The 16,890-nt window shown below is 38.6% G+C and overlaps 1 protein-coding gene across 3 annotated transcripts in view; it reads left to right on the forward strand.

Moving 5' to 3' along the window:
- Positions 1–16,890, forward strand: part of Tbck (TBC1 domain containing kinase) — a 150,146-nt gene that overhangs the window by 27,829 nt on the left and 105,427 nt on the right. For all 3 annotated transcript variants that reach the window (XM_036191440.1, XM_036191439.1, XM_036191441.1), the window contains exons 6-12: positions 3,736–3,877; positions 7,871–7,931; positions 9,476–9,537; positions 10,667–10,728; positions 12,041–12,189; positions 14,332–14,470; positions 16,608–16,707. In XM_036191440.1, coding sequence (XP_036047333.1) covers positions 3,736–3,877; positions 7,871–7,931; positions 9,476–9,537; positions 10,667–10,728; positions 12,041–12,189; positions 14,332–14,470; positions 16,608–16,707 — 715 coding nt within the window. The remainder of the gene's footprint in view (positions 1–3,735; positions 3,878–7,870; positions 7,932–9,475; positions 9,538–10,666; positions 10,729–12,040; positions 12,190–14,331; positions 14,471–16,607; positions 16,708–16,890) is intronic.

Genomic DNA, 16,890 nt, shown 5'->3' on the forward strand with positions numbered 1-16,890 from the left:
AGGTTTTGGTGATAAATAGAAGGGAGTTTTTTTAAGGCATATCAATCATTTGGTTTTAAAATGCTTTTGTAGACATGGTCTTGTATTAGCATTCAGCACAGCTTGCTTTGAAGTCTGAGTTTCAAAGGATCTTACTGGAAGCTATAAAGCACAAAGTGTGAAACATTAGCCAGGAAAAATAAAATAAGTGATCAAACAGCAAGGCCAGAAAGAGCCTTTACATCAGAGGAGGCTCACATTTGACTCCATGACAGATATTAAGGAATGTAAGTGTTACCATCTGCTTCAAAATATTGAAAAGAATTATAAATTGGGCATTCATTTTGATTGGACAGAAGCTTAATGCCCTGTTAAAGCTGCAGATGATAAAAGTCTCTTGCATTTACCTCACCGGCCATGTCCAGAGTGAAGTTCTGGTAATTTGTGTTGAGTGTTAGAATGAGACACTTAAGAGGAAGTTGCTGAAAGATGATGCCCTCCATTAGAGAGCCATTCTTAAGGCTCTATGAATTTCAATTTCTGTCTGGTTAAAGGGGACCCAGAATTTTTACAACAAGGTTACTTCTGTGCTTCTGTCCAAAGTTTTTGGTGAACCAATTTAATTATAGCTTTGTTTGGCTTTTCGTGAACTGTGTTATGGTTTTGAATTAATATATTTGAACTCAGGAATAAAAATAACTTATGTTTTAGATTATATCATGGTGATAACAATGATGAAAGTACAACATTGGGTTTGTGTCACTTACTCTATTTTTGTTTTTGTTTTTGTTTTTTGAGACAGTTTCGCTATGTAGCTCTGGCTGTCCTGGAACTCGCTCTGTAGACCAGGGTAGCCTCAAACTCACAGAGATCCGCCTGCCTCTGCCTCCCGAGAGTGCTGGGATTAATGGCGTGCACCACCACCAGCCAGCCACATATTCTATTTTTATGGAGCATCTTTATCTATTAATGTTTACAACAGTTTTGTGTGGTGGGCATTATCATTCCTTTCTACAGAAGAAGATAGCCACATCGGATTTTACTGAAATTAAAGAATAGGTTTTGTTGGGGATGAAGTTCAGGGGCAGAGCAATTGTGGAACATGTACAAGGCCATCTCTGGTACCTTAAAACAAAAAAAGCACGGTTCAAAGAGTGGAATACAGATGCTAGACCACTACATATGGCGCTTTTTAATCAGACTTTAGCTACTGTTGCAGACTCCACACATTCACTTAGAAAAGCAGTATTGTCATTTGAGAGAAAAATGTCATCCACAAATTTATATATAAGAGGAATAAATGAGTATATTAAAGGAATATTTATGTCATTCTGATGAGTAATGATTTAACTATTTAATAAACTAGTTTTCTTCAAGTTACATGTCCAGACTTAAATGAGTTATATTTTACATATAAATAAGTCTCACAATGATAGTATGAGAGGATGTCACATGTATTTGCATGTATTTTGCCTAGAGTTATTGTTGTAAAATAATGTAAATGAAGTGAAAAAATCCAGATTATGGTGCTCATGACTAAATTTGAGAAACACACACATATACACACACACACACACACACACACACACACACACACACACACACGATACTAAAATAGAAAATGCCTATATGCAATGCCTAATAATTCAATTTGGGGTTCATAGTATTCTTGGATACCGAACTATTTATAATATTGAATTTTGGTTTTTCTTGGATCTGATTATAACTATGCTCTGTTTCTTGCCCCTTGTAATAAGAATAATATAACTTAATTATTATTTTATATAAAGCCACAGCTGAGAGACTTTGAACTTTGAAAATGATGTTGGATTTTTAAGTGACTGAACTTTTAAAGTGTTTGAATTTTTTAATTTTTTTGAAATTATATTACATTATTGCCCCCTTCCCTTTCCTCCCTCCAAACCCTTTCATGTGTCACCAACCCATATTTTCAAAACCATGGCCTCTTGTTCTTTGATTTTTGCTACATATGTATGTGTGTTTGTGTTTGTGTATGTGCGTGTTCCTAAATACATAAATGTTGCCTGTTCAGTCTGTATACTACACCCATGAAATTTCACCAGCAGGGCTGTCTAAACATGACTTGAAGAAGGATGACAACATGCTGACATGGAAGGAGGAAAACTCATGTACACAGAAGTACAAACAACTAAGAAAGGCTGGAAGCAGGAGAAATAGAAATAATTCTCTTCCCCAGGGCAGAGAACACCAATTGGTTACCCAATACTAAGTGTGCATTGTAGCCCAAAGTTCTCCTGTGTCCCACCCATCCTGCAGCAGCTTATGAAGTAATCACTCAGAGGCTTAATATTAATTACGGGGGCTGGAGAAATGGCTCAGCGATGCTCTTCCAGAGGTTCTGAGTTCAATTCCCAGCAACCACATGGTGGCTCACAACCATCCATAATTTGATCTGGCGCCCTCATCTGGCCTGTAAGCATACATGCAGACAGAATACTGTATAATAAAAATAAATAAATATTTAGGGGTTGGGGATCTAGCTCACTTGTAGAGCACTTGCCTAGCAAGCACAAAGCCCTGGGTTCGGTCCTCAGCTCTGGAAAAAAAGAAAAAAATATATTAATACAAACTGTTTGGTCTATAGTTTAGGCTTCTTGATAGCTAGCTATTACATCTTAAATTAACCCATTTCTATTAATCTGTGTATTGCCATGTGACCATGGTGTTACAAGTCTGCTGGAATGTTGCTCCTTGGGTGGTGGGCTGACATTGCCCTGACTCCACCCGCTTCCCCTCTATCTCTCTTGGATTTCCCCCCCACCACAGCTCTTATCTTGCCTTACCATAGTCTAAAGCAGCTTCTTTATTAACCAATAGTAGCAACACATATTTACAGCATACAGAAAGACTATCCCATAGCAGTGCATCCCTGAAAATGTGTACATACAAGTGTTTGAATGTTTTAAAGACTGTGGAACATTTTAAAATATACTGTTTTATTTTGAATTATTATCAGGAGATCTTGGGGATAAACAAGAAAAGAAAGGTTATAGTTTAATGATGGTTTTCTGTATCAAGTTGACAAGGAGACATTTGTTATGGTTAGATTTTTGTTAACTTGTCAAAACCTAGAGACATCTGAGAAAAGAACCTTATTGAAGATTGCCTCCATCAGATTGCCTATAGGCAAGTCTGTAGATGGCATTACTCCATCTGCTTCAATACAAGCTTGAACTTCGTCTCTGGCCTCCCTCAATGATAAAGTATAATTGTAAAATGGCATAAACCTTTTCCTGCTTAAGTTGCTTTTAGCCAATGGTTTTTTTTTTTTTTTTTTGGCATGCTATTTCCTCTGATCTCCAGGCAAACTTTATGTATTAACATACAAATAAAATATCACATTTCAGCACAACTAAAATATCACCACAACAATTCACTGTTAGCAGAAGATCAACTGGTAGGAGGAAGGAAAAGCACTTGCACTTGAAAGTCTAGAGGCCTGCTGTAGTGGCAATATATAATCACATAAAAGAGCAAGGAATCCAACTGATGCCACGGAGAAATAGGATTTTTTTTTTTAATGATTTAGGACTTATGTATATTCAGTTTCATTCCTAGACATAAAGGCCTGTATTTAAAGATTCTTCCTAGTAATCACCGTGGATTTAATTGTATGGGATTTTTACATCTCATGCACTAGTTATAAGAATGTGCTCTGTTTCTATCACCATTGTAGCTCATTATAATTATTTGTTATTTTCACATGTGTTACAGGTATCCCTCATATCTGGCACCTGAGGTAATTGCACAAGGAATTTTCAAAACTACTGATCATGTGCCAAGTGAAAAACCACTGCCTTCTGGCCCCAAATCAGATGTATGGTCTCTTGGGATAATTTTATTTGAACTTTGTGTGGTATGTATAAAGAAGTATTAAACTAATAAAAGAAATTGTGTGTTCATTAGAATTGACTTTTTAGAGAGAAAGTTTATATAATAAAATATTTTGCTGTAAAAATTGACTAGATATAAATAGAAAAGGCTTATTTCTCAATTTGACTTTATTTGATAGATCGGTAAAGATAAATAGATAGATGATAGGTAGGTAGGTAGGTAGGTAGGTAGATAGATAGATAGATAGATAGACAGACAGACAGATAGCTAGCATATATAAGTATGCATATGTGATGTACTATGTGTGCCTTGTGTCCAGAGAGGCTATAAGGGTACACTGAATCCTCTGGGACTGTATTGACAGCTGGTGGTACATGCCCATGTGGGTGCTAGGAACCAAACCTGGGTCCTCTGCAAGAGCATCAGTGCTTTTAACTGTTAAACCATCTCTCCAGGCCCCCTTCCCAGTTCCTTTCTTAATTTTTATCTTGGTATTTCTCAATATATATAAATTTCTCAGACTTTTACTAATTGTATAAACTAAGTAACTTGTTGCAGGCCTTTGAAGGGAATCTTGCCACTGGTTCTCCCCCGCCTCCGACGCCCAGTTGCTTACTAACTGCCATGAGTAAGCATCTTCCTCTATTATATACACCTGCTGCCATGATATTCTGTCTTACCTCAGGCTCAAAGCCTGGGGACAGGCCAAGCAGGAACTGAAATTTCAGAAACTGAGCAAAACTAAACCTTTTCTACTTCTATGTTGATGTCACAGATAATTTTGTCATCGCACTGGGAAACTCAAAAAACACCCATCTGTTGTTTCTGTCATCTGAGGGATTTCCCAAATATTTTGAAAATAATAGATAATTTGTTTATCTTTACCATTGCTAAAAATTAGTTTGACTCTTTTCATTTTGTATATTTGAGATCTAATTAGATAGCAACAAGCAAATCAGCAAATTTGGCTTAAGTCTAGTGTTAAAAGGCATAGCTGTGTGATGTGATGTTATTGAACATCAGTTTGTGTTTTGTTTTGTTTTTTAGAAAGGGTTTCATTGTAGCCTAGGTTGGCTTCAAACATTTTTCATGACTGAGGCTGATCTTGAATTCCAGATGCTTTTCCTTCTCTCCCAGGTGCTAGGATTATAGTTATATACCACTATTCACAATTAAAACCCAGGGCTTCATTCATGCCAGGCCCCAATCTACCTGAGCTATAGTATCCCCAGCCCTATTAGTTAGCTTTCTGTTCCTGTAGACAAATGAACTTTAAAAGACTTTATTTGGGCTCATAATTACAGATCTTTGAGTCCATAATTACTGGTTTGTTGCTGGTTCTGAGTTAAGGCATCATATGACAGTAGAAATGTATGGTAGCAAAGCTACTCCCTTGTTCCTAAAAGGGGGGAGGAGAACGAGGGTGCTACAATAATGGCCTAGTAGTTAAGAGAATGTACTGCTCTTACGGGAGACCCAGATTTGGTTCCCAGAACCGGTATCCAACAGCTCACAACCATCTGTAGTTACAGCTACATAGTATCCAACACCCCTGACCTCTGTGGGCACCAGCTTTCACATGCACACACCCATACATAGTCCCTCAGAGAAAGGGAGAGGTGGGGAGAGAGAGAGAGAGAGAGAGAGAGAGAGAGAGAGAGAGAGAGAGAGAGAGAGAGAAGAGAGGGAGAGGAGAGGGAAGAGAGAGGAGAGAAGAGAGAGGAGGGGAGGGAGGGAGAGAGAACATGTAAGAGTGTATGCATACAAGGTCCTGGGTCCCACTGTCCCATTCAAGGGTATGGCCCCAATGATGGGACAGTCTCCCTGCCTCTTAGCTTTCTATTGTATCTCAATAGCAGCAGACTGCAGACTAAGTCTTCAACATATATAGGCTTTTGAGATATAGTCCAGATTCAAACTATAGTACATACTTAAGCTGGATGCCCAAACTCAAGGACCACTGAATATATTTTCTGGACCTTTGAGCATGGATTCTACTCTTTCTTCTGTTCCTATTATTCCTAGGCTTGATCTTTTCATGGTGTCCCAGATTTCCTATATGTTTGGTGTTAGGAATTTTTTAGATTTAATTAACATTTTCTTTGACTGATGAATCTATTTCCTCTATTGTGTCTTCAGCACCTGAAATTCTCTCTTCCATCTCTTGTATTCTGTTGACGATGCTTGCATCTGTAGTTCCTGTTCATTTCCATTTCCAGGATTCCCTCAGTTTGTGTTTACTTTATTGCTTCTATTTCCATTTTCAGGTCTTGAACAGTTTCCTTCACCTGTTTGTTTCTTCTTTGCTTTTTTTGGCATTCATTGAGGGATTTATCGATTTCCTCTAATTTTTTGTTTGTCTTTTTCTCAACTTTTTGAGGGAACTTTTCATTTCCTTTTTAAAGACTTGTATCATCTTCATAAAGTTATTTTTAAGGTTGTTTTCTTGTGCTTCAGCTGCGTTGGAATGTTCAGGATGTGCTGCTGTGTGATAGCTGTGTTTGTGGAGGTGTTATATTGCCCTTTCTATTTTTCTTTTTTCTTTAAGATTTATTTATTCATTATATATACAATATTCTGCCTGCATGTTTGCCTGCAGACCAGAATCTCATTACAGATGATTGTGAGCCACCTTGTGGTTGCTGGGAATTGAACTCAGAACTTCTGGAAGAGCAGCCAGTGCTCTCAACCACTCCCTTTCTGTTATTGATTGTGTTCTTACACTGGCATTTAGGTATCTGAGTTTGGAATGATTCTAGGTCTAAGTGTTGATTCCTGTGTTTGTCTTTGTTGGATGGGTGTTTTGTTCCTTGGTTTCTGTTTCCTGTCTGTTCTTCTGGCCTAAGTGGCCAAGGCTTGTGGTGACTGGTGAGTCTTCAGGTCCATTAGGATGTCTCCTCTGGGGCTTGGGGGAGAGGCTTGGGTCCCTTGATCTGGTCTGGCCTCCAGTAAAACGGAAGTCTTCTTGAGTCTCTAGCAGCCTGGCATCCAGTAAAGCCTGAGTCTTCTTTTGGGGTACCTAGGACCAGCCTAGCCTCTGGTAGAGATGCTGGGGCTGTTCTTCCATCTGGTGTGTACTGTACCTGGGCCTATGCCATCTGTTCTTCCAGCTGGTATGGACTATGTCTGAGCCTGGGGAATCTTCCAAAGTTCTAGGGAAGGGCTGGCCATGGGGAGGATGATGAGGTAGGAGGGGCCCAGCAGCAGGGTAGGGAGTAGCTGGGAGGGCATGAGCCTGGGCAAGTGTGAGGGGAGCACAGAATCCAGGAAGGGGTGCAGTTTGGCTGGTAGGCGGGTCACTCATCAGTTCTGGCTGGTGTGGTCTACTCTAATGGTGTATCTTCAAACCACCAGTAATTTCAGTTTTTTTTGGAGGCTGAGCTAGGAATAACAAAGTTTAAGGCTAGACTGAAAAGACTGTCTTAAAATATGAGTATAAACAGGCTAGGGATGGAACAGTGATACTACACTCTTCTAGCAACTGTCCTAATCCGGCATACTGGAGGCTCAGTCCCCAGCTCCAAAAGCAACAAAGACAACATAAAACTCAGGTGCTATGGGAACCTGCAGAATGCCAATCTGAAGTTGCTTGATTGGAAGAGGAACTACTATGGGTGGTTATCAGTATGAACAATAGATCACTTAAACGACACATAAATAAGGGTTCTGGGATAGACTTCCAGGACCATGTCTGTCTTTTACTAAAACAATACTGTTTGTTTTGGTGATCTGGAAAAACTAACCATCAATAATGTGTGGTTCTCAAAAATGATCAGTGCTTGGGATACCATTTGGATCTAATGATCATTAGATGTAGGTGGCTTACATAATAAATGTTATACAACTCTTTTAAAAATATTACTTTACTTTTTGTGATCAAGCTAAATTTAAATAATCAATAAAATCCTGGTGGTAGATGGAAGTGACAATAAAATCACCTTCAGTTATGCTACAAAAAGATGCCTGGGGAAAGAAAATTCTACATATTATTAAGAACTTATTTTCCATTATTTAGGGAAGAAAATTGTTTCAGAGCTTGGATATTTCTGAAAGACTAAAATTTGTGCTTACTTTGGGTAAGTTTCATGCATTTGATTATCTTTCAACCATGACCACAATCTATAGAAACAGCTGTCATCATTGAAGTCCTCTCCTAGAACAGTGAAATGTCTGTCTTCAGCTTGAGGAGGTAAGCATCACAAGGCATCATGAAAAGTGTCTTTTAAAACGTGTGCAAGTTTTCTTTACTCATGAAGGAACTTGAACGTGCATAGAAAGAAATCTTAGTTCCATGGCTTAGCCAAGTAAACTATCTTGTATAATCAAACTAATAAATTTAAAACTGTACTCCCAACACCATAACTACATTTTGAGCTACCTTTCTATGTGACTAGTTGTATATAAAGAACAATTTTGGAAGAATATTCATTTTTCTTTATAATTGGCTTATGTATATTATGTTTGAGATTTATAATAATAAATATGTAATTTAATTAAGAGTGGAATAAGTTAAATGTGTGGTAATAAGAGAGAAAAACTCACTATTTCATATAAAGCAATGACACATCAACATTCCAGTAATAGAGTTTACAAATAATAAAACTTGTGGAAAGAGTTAAGTATTTATGAATTTTAGCTAAACTGCATACAATTTTATCTGATTCATGACTTCTTTACAAAGGATAGATACCTCAGCTGTCAAGGAATTTGGAGCATTGTTAAGTTAAATTTATACTTTATATCTCCAGAGAGATGTGGGTGCATTCTTCAAACCTCATGTAATAGAAATAAATTATTCTTGTAATCATGAGAGAACAACTGTAGCACACTTTCTTATCAGATTATCTTTGGACCACTAGCCTGCAAATAATGACCCAGAGATGACTTATTAGTTATGAGAGCTTGGCCTTTGCTCAGGCTTGTCCTCGGCTAGCTCTTATCACTCAAATTAACCAGTTTATAATAGTCTACTCAGTTACCACTTGTTAGTATGACACATCTGACTTCCTCTGAGTCTGCTGGCAAAATTGTGCACCTCTGGTCCTCCTCCCAGTCTCTCTCTCCACCCGCAAGTCCCACCCAGCCTCTCCCGCCTAGCTATTGGCCATTCAGCTCTTTATTACAACAATCCCAACAACACATCTTCACACAGTGTACAAATATTCCACAACAAACAACAGCGCCTTTAAAAATTGCTTGAAAAACCAGCTGGGCAGTGGTGGTGCACGCCTTTAATCCCAGCACTTGGGAGGCAGAGGCAAGTGGATCTCTGTGAGTTCGAGGCCAGCCTGGTCTAAGTGAGTTCTGTAGGAAAGGCACAAAACTACACAGAGAAACCCTGTTTCAAAAAACTAAAAAAAAAAAAAAAAATTGCTTGAAATTTCTTCCATAACTATTTAAGTTGCTCTATTTTAGTACCAGTACTTAACTAAATTGACTGGGTAAACTTCAGTGCTTTTACAAAAACATGTAAGGAAAGCTAATTTCTAAAAAAGTTAGTAGCTTAAGCACCAAAACTACATTATGATATTTGGAAATGTTTTAGCATGTTTTTTTTTTTCTGGTTCTTGTGGTAGATTAAAGAGCAATACATACTCATCTAGCTTTCCTTTTTTCTTAGGCTGTGTAGATGACACTATAATAGTTCTGGCTGAGGAACATGGTTGTCTGGACATTATTAAGGTTTGTTGTGTATCTGTGCTGTTCTAGCAGACTGTCTGAGGCTGGGTCATTTTTAAAAAACAAAGCTTATCATCTCACAGTTTTTGAGGCTGGAAATGTCAAGGTAAAGGTTCCACAGGCTTGGTTTTCTTATGAGGGGAGGACACTCCTCACAAAGCAGAAAAGAAAGGTGGCGGAGGATGTGGTGGATGCATAAAATGTGTTTGATAAAATCCCATCCCCAAGATGAGGGCCCTTGTGACCTAATCATCTTTTACAGGCCCACCTCTTTTACTGTTGTTTGTTTTGTTTTTATTTTTGTAAATTCTTGAGAATTTCTTAAAAGGTTTTGATCATATTCACCCCCATTTCCTTTCCCTATCTTCTCTCAGATCAGCCCCTATCTCCTTATCCCTCCAAATTCATGCCCCCCATAACCCATCAACTCCAGTTGTGTGACCCATATACTCCTGGGTGTGAGGTTGTCCACCAGAACATGGTCTGTCCACCAGGAACCAAACCCTTACAAATAACTGGCCACTCCTTCACTAGGAGCCATTGACTGTCATTAGCTCTGCAACCCGTGGTGTTGTAAATCTTTCCACCCACTCTCAAACGGTGGTCATGGAGCCTTGAGGAGGGGTTATGACATATGGCTTACTCTCCATGCTTTAACCAGTTGTGAATGTCTGCCTAACCCACCAGTTGCTGCACAAAGAAACTTCTCTGATGCAGTCTGAGTACTGCACTAATCTATGAGTAGAGAGAGAAGAATTTAGAGGACAGTAAGATACTATGTCCATTTAGCAGAATAATAGTAGCAGGTTCACTCTAGCAGCCCATCTCTTATTGTCATCTACTTGGCCTTAAGTTTCCAGACCTGAATTTGGGAAGGGCACAGTCAAACTGGAGCAATCTGTTTATGAAAGTTTATTTTCACATCAGAATACAATAACAAGCTATTAAAGCTGTACTTATTTCTCTGTAGATGCTGGCTTTTTTTCCAAAGTGTGAAAAATTACTACAAATTTAAATAAAGTCTAAATAAAGATTTTTTTTTTAAATTGAAGCCTAGGAGATTTAAATATTTGAGTTTCTAGATATGTTTCTAGAATTGATCATTCATCTATTGTTTATCTTTATTTACCAGGAGCTTCCTGAAAATGTGATAAATATTTTGAAGAAGTGCCTCACCTTCCATCCTTCTAAGAGGTGATTCCTTAAGACTTTAGGCTTATTTCCAAATCCTTTTTATGTAGAGTTGATTTACTATTTGGTAGGAGACTTGCAGACTGAGAGGTGATTGCTGCATTGTTGTATTTGGTAGGAAACTAATAGACTGAGAGGTGATAGCTGCATTATTATATTTGGTGGGAGACTTGCAGACTGAGAGGTGATTGCTGCATTGTTGTATCTGATAGGAGACTTGCAGACTGAGAGGTGATTGCTGCATTGTTGTATTTGGTAGGAGACTTGCAGACTGAGAGGTGATTGCTGCATTGTTGTATTTGGTAGGAGACTAATGGACTGAGAGGTGGTAGCTGCATTGTTGTATTTGGTAGGAGACTTGCGGACTGAGAGGTAATTGCTGCATTGTTGTATTTGGTAGGAAACTGATGGACTGAGATGATAGCTGCATATATAACAGCTTTATTATTGTTACTAGTATTATAAATGTGATTCAAAGTTAATTTTTTGTTACAAAAAAAAAATCAAATCATGGTCAGAAAACTGGCATATACCAAAAAGGTTTCTAATTCATCTCCTTGCCTCAAGAAGAAAACTAACTAAATAGGAATGTCAGTACTCTTAGCTCTGTTGACATCTGAGCAGTAACAAAAGTTTGTTGCCATTATGTATTATATACTGAGCTTGGCAGAAGGTTAAGTTTGGAATTGCTGATAAAAATTGAAAAGGATTTCCTTGATATTTTGTTTTCATTTCATGGTGTTTCTTTTCATTACCTAGCTATTGCAAGCCTCTTAAGTATACTGCTAGAGGAGAATACATTCTAATTCATCATTAAAAAGGCACTTTAGGCCAGGCAGCAGAGGGGCATGCCTTTAATTCCAGCACTCAGGAGGCAGAGCCAGGTAGATCTCTGTGAGTTCTAGGCCAGCCTGGTCTACAGAGAGAGATCCAAAACTACACAGAGAAGCCCTGTCTCAAAAAAACCAAAAATAAAAATAAATTAAATTAAATTTGAAAAAAGAAAAAGAAAAGGCACTTTATCAGGCCATGGTAGGAGCAAAGGATAGTATTTGCAAGCAGAATTTGGGGTGTTTATGAAATGATTTTTTGTTAGAACATAAAGCACAAACAGTATAACATATGTAAGTAATTCAGCATTGAGTTATTTAGTCAAAACAGCTAGACTCTGCTCAAGGGAGCTCTTTTGCTACTGTTGTCTGTGCTAAGGAGTTATCTAAGACTTTTAACTCCCACCTTGAATGTATATTATGTTTTGAAGGAAAATTTTTATGACTTTTATCCATGATGAGTATTTTCAATTGTTTTTCTCAAGGCCAACCGCAGATGAATTAATGAAGGACCAGGTGTTCAGTGAAGTGTCACCTTTATACATGCCCTTTATCAAACCTGCCAGTCTGTTTTCATCTGCTCTGCGATGTGCTGATTTAACTCTGCCTGAGGATATCGATGACTTGTGTAAAGGTAAAGATGAATAAAACGTGGTAATATGAGCCTTGTTTCCAAAAGAAGCCCCATAACCTGTTTACTTTTGAATTCATTAGTAACAGGTATTACATTAGTGGGGTTTTATGGATAATAACCAGGGAACTGAGATGTGATTCCTGTAGTTTTTTGTTTTTATCACTCTTGGTTCTTTGTGGACCCACCACCCAGCTACCAAATAAATATATAGAACTTAGTCTTACTTATGAATGTCTGGCCTTAGCTTGACTTGTTTCTAGCAAGCTTTTCTTAAATTATCCCATCTACTTTTTCCTGTGGGCTTTTACCTTTCTTTATTCTGTCTGTCTTTCCTCCTTACTCCATGGCTGGCTGTGTTGTTAGGTGGCTGTGTTGTTAAGTGGCTGTCCCTGGAGCCCTCCCCTCCTCTCTTTTCTCCCTCCTCTTCTCTTTTTCTCCTATCTATTCTCTTTGCCCGGCAGCCCCACCTATTCTCTCTCCAGCCTAGCAATTGGCCATTCAGCTCCTTATTAGAACGATCAGATGTTTAGACAGGCAAGTAACATAGTTTCACAGAGCTAAACAAATGCAACATAAAAGAATACAAGGCATCTTTGCATCACTAAACAAATATCCCACAGCATAAACAAATGTAATACATCTTAAACTAATATTCCACAACATATTCTGGAATATTTAAAATATGTCAAATTTTAGACTGTAAATTACTAATACTCCATAAAATTTATTTTAAGTGGTTTTAAAATTATATTATCAGTAGGAAGTCCATACCATCATATTCTGCCTTGAAACATGAAAAGGAACACTTCATTGATATGTAGGTTTTTCCTACCCATATTCCTTTCTGGCTGTAGAGTATAAAAATTCCTGTTCTGAGCCAGGCGGTGGTGGCACACGCCTATAATCCCAGCACTCGGGAGGCAGAGGCAGGTGGATCTCTGTGAGTTCGAGGCCAGTCTGGTCTACAGAGGTAGTCCAGGACAGGCTCCAAAGCTACAGAGAAACCCTGTCTCGAAAAACAAAACAAAACAAAAAAATTCCTCTTCTGTACCTCTAATATGGGAAGTAAACTCCAAATTCCCCTTTTCTGGCTTCTCTTGATAGAAGAAGCAGGCTTGTAAGGAAACTTGACTAGTAGGATCACAATAGATGTCTGTTTGGCATGTGAGTTTCTCTGCTTTCTTGACAAGAAAGTACAGTAGTAGCATTTCTCCTTCTGTTCTGAGTGTAGGAAATAAATCCAGAATGTTGTCAAGCTCTGGCCCCGTGACTGTCTCTATGCATAAGTCACTCTTTAAGAATCAAAATCTGTTAGTCATGCGACACTTGCTGAGAGCTAAAGCAATACCCAACTCCGGCCTATCCTAGCCTTCCAGTTTCACTGTGGGAAGGAAGACTGTGTGACCAGCACTGTCCAGAGGCACTGCTCACTACACTATGTGACCTGCTTGTAGGACCACAGGATGCTTTCCTTCCGCCTTGCCACACCATGTCATAGAAGGTATTCCCTCCTCCCAGGTCAGTTAGGCACTGACTAACTTCCGAGGACAAGCCAAGTAAGGAAGAAGGAGTCCTCTGCTATATTCTGAGGGAGACCAGCTCCCTCTTTTTCCCCCAGGGTGCTCTTGAGCAGGGAGAAAGGAGGAATATGTAGCTAGAAATATAGAGGAGAGAGAGACTGTTAGAAACACAGGATAGCCTCAGGAGGGCCTGGGTCAAAACCCACTAGCTCTTTCTCTCTCTACTAAAGGGTTTTTAAAGGAATGCCAAGAGGCGGAGCAAAGGACCTCCCCCCAGCACAGCCAAGTGCAGACCATCCCAGACACCTGGTGACCATGCCTATCTATGATCAAGCCATCCCCTAATGCAGCTTTGCTGTCTAAAGCAAGCTCTGATCTCCATGCATCCCCATCTTCTTCTCCAATCTTGTGGGTAGTAGTTTGCCTCCATACCATTACTTTCTCATGGTTCTTACAAGGACTCCTGCTTTTCAGTCTCCTCTGTTACATTGTTAGGTGGAGTAGCAACTTGCAAAGTCCTTACATACAGAAGTGGTAGCCTTTTCTTCAGTTACTTTGATCAGAATGCCAGCTATTATTGCTACCAGCTATTACTACAGTTTAAACATTTTACCATTGGTAGATACAGACAGTGATCACCTGGCAGAGAGATCTATTGAGGAGGTTTACTATCTATGGTGTCTGGCTGGAGGTGACCTGGAGAAGGAGCTTACAAACAAGGAAATTATTCGATCCAAACCACCTATCTGCACACTCCCGAAGTAAGTAAAGAAAATTTATGGTAATATTGATTTAAATTTTTGTTGATTTTTAATTTTTATTTAATTTTATTTTTTAATTAATTTTGGTAGATGTTCTAATTAAGTGAACTTGGGAGCAGTTAAAACTCTACACCTTGTTGGATGGGCTAAAATTTGTAATTGCAAAGTTTCCATCAATATTTATTTCTTGTAAAAATTGTTTTTGAAGACATAATTGTCTTTGTTATCTACTTGAAAATCATGTAATACTAATAAAAAGTGTATATATCTGCTATTTTCCACACATTGACAACATCATTGTTCCTATAGAAACATGAATGTGTATTTCTTGATCTTTAAATTTTCAATTTCATAATCTAGGACAGGTTTGACTATAGGTATATTTGTTACTTCTCTATTGCTGTGATAAAATACTATAATCAAAAGTCAATCTGTAGAAAAACGGGCTTACAGTTCCAGAGGGAAGCCATGATAGCAGGAAACAGAGAGATCATGCTCATTTGCACACAGGAAACAGAGAGATCATGCTCATTTGCACACAGGAAACAGAGAGATCATGCTCATTTGCACACAGGAAACAGAGAGATCATGCTCATTTGCACACAGGAAACAGAGAGAGAAGGAAAACAAAACAAAACAAGAAGCGGCAGAAGGCTGTCAAAGCTCACAGCCCTCAGTGACTTCCTTCAGCAAGGCTGCACCTCCTAAAAGTGCCCTCACCTTCCCAAATAGCTCCACTGAGGACCAAGTGTTCAAATCCATGAGCCTATGAGGAATGTTTCTCATTTAAACCACCATAAGAGATAACAGTAGAAATGATCTGATAATCACTATTTTTGTTAAACTTTTAGATTATTTATTTAGATAGACCATTAGTTTTCTCCTTTCCTAGTTTTAAATTGTTCTTTTTTTCCTTTTTATTTTTCTACTGGTTTTCAAACCCAGGACCTTACACATGGGGCGAGGCAAGTATTCTGTTACTAAACTGCATTATTAGCTCTTTCTGTCCTTTATAAGCTTATAAGCAGTTTTTTAGACATTAATTTCTATTGTGCTACTCACCCATAGAGTTAAATAGGAAATCAGAAATAAATTATAGAAAATTAAAAATTAACTGATGATTCTGGGAAGTAGGCTTTTGACAAGTTCTAAACCAAGTTCAAGCATTTGTTGTTCTTGCTCTGAGAGCCTATCAACCAGTGTGCTTTCTCTTCCTCCTGTTTGTTTTCACCTGTGCAGACTTTCCAAAAGCACATTTGAATACTGCTAAGACAGTCATTTACTCCTGCATGTGCATGAAGAGAGACTGCAAAGCACACCTTTGTAGCCTGCAGTGCAGTGTGTGTGTTCTGGTTTTATCTCTGCTCCTGTGACTTACGCTGACCAAGAGCAGCTTAGGGCAGGAAAGGTCACTCCAGCGTGCAGTCACAATGCATCACTGAGGAAGTCATGGCAGGAACTCAGGGAAGGTTCAGCATTACTACTGATAGGAAACTCATTCGACAGCCAAGAAGTACAGAGGGAAGCATGTAAGATGCTGCTTACCAGCTGGCTCAAAGTCTAACTCATATTCAGCTAGCTTTCTTGCACAGTTTAGGGCTCCCATACTGGCCTGGGCAATCATGCATTAATTAACAACCAAGAAAGTCTCCCACAGACATACCCACATGCCAATCTGATCTAGGCAATTCCTCAACCGGGGCTTTGCTTTAATTGACTCTACACTGTGTCAAAGTGACAGTTAAAACTAACCAGGACAGCATATACCAGATTTATAACTGATCAACAGATATACATATATATGAAGTCCACCTTGTTTGGAGAAGCTTCAATAGCAGCTAGTTTTTGAAAACTTTGTCTTTTAAAACCAAGGTCTCATGTAGCCCATGCTAGAATCAAACTCACTGTGTACCTGTATGTCCCCAAATTCCTGATGTCCCTATCTACACCTTCCAAGCACTGGGATCCAGGCATGTGCACCATGCTGGGCTTTGTTTCCACAATTAACTGTCTAGTCTCAATTTTATTTCTTTAATGATGGGATTGTAATAGGAGAATTTTATTTCTAAAAGAAATAAAATAGATTTTCTGTGACCATTGTAACAACTTTTTTCTTTCTTTCTTTTTTAAATCATAGTTTTCTCTTTGAAGATGGTGAAAGTTTTGGGCAAGGCCGAGATAGAAGCTCACTCTTAGATGATACCACTGTGACATTGTCCTTATGCCAGCTAAGAAACGTAAGAATGAAAATTTACCAAATATGCTTCAAAAATCTTTAAAACATTAAACCTTAAAGATAACACAAGACACTTTGCATTCACGCCTGATTTCCTGATACACAAGAGAGCTTCTGTAGTGAGTAGAACTGTGAGAAAATGGCATCTGTGTAACTTCTGCCTCCACACACACTGATTGCTCAC

The sequence above is a fragment of the Onychomys torridus genome, chromosome 6 (genome assembly GCF_903995425.1).
Source record: "Onychomys torridus chromosome 6, mOncTor1.1, whole genome shotgun sequence".
Lineage (NCBI taxonomy): Eukaryota > Metazoa > Chordata > Mammalia > Rodentia > Cricetidae > Onychomys > Onychomys torridus.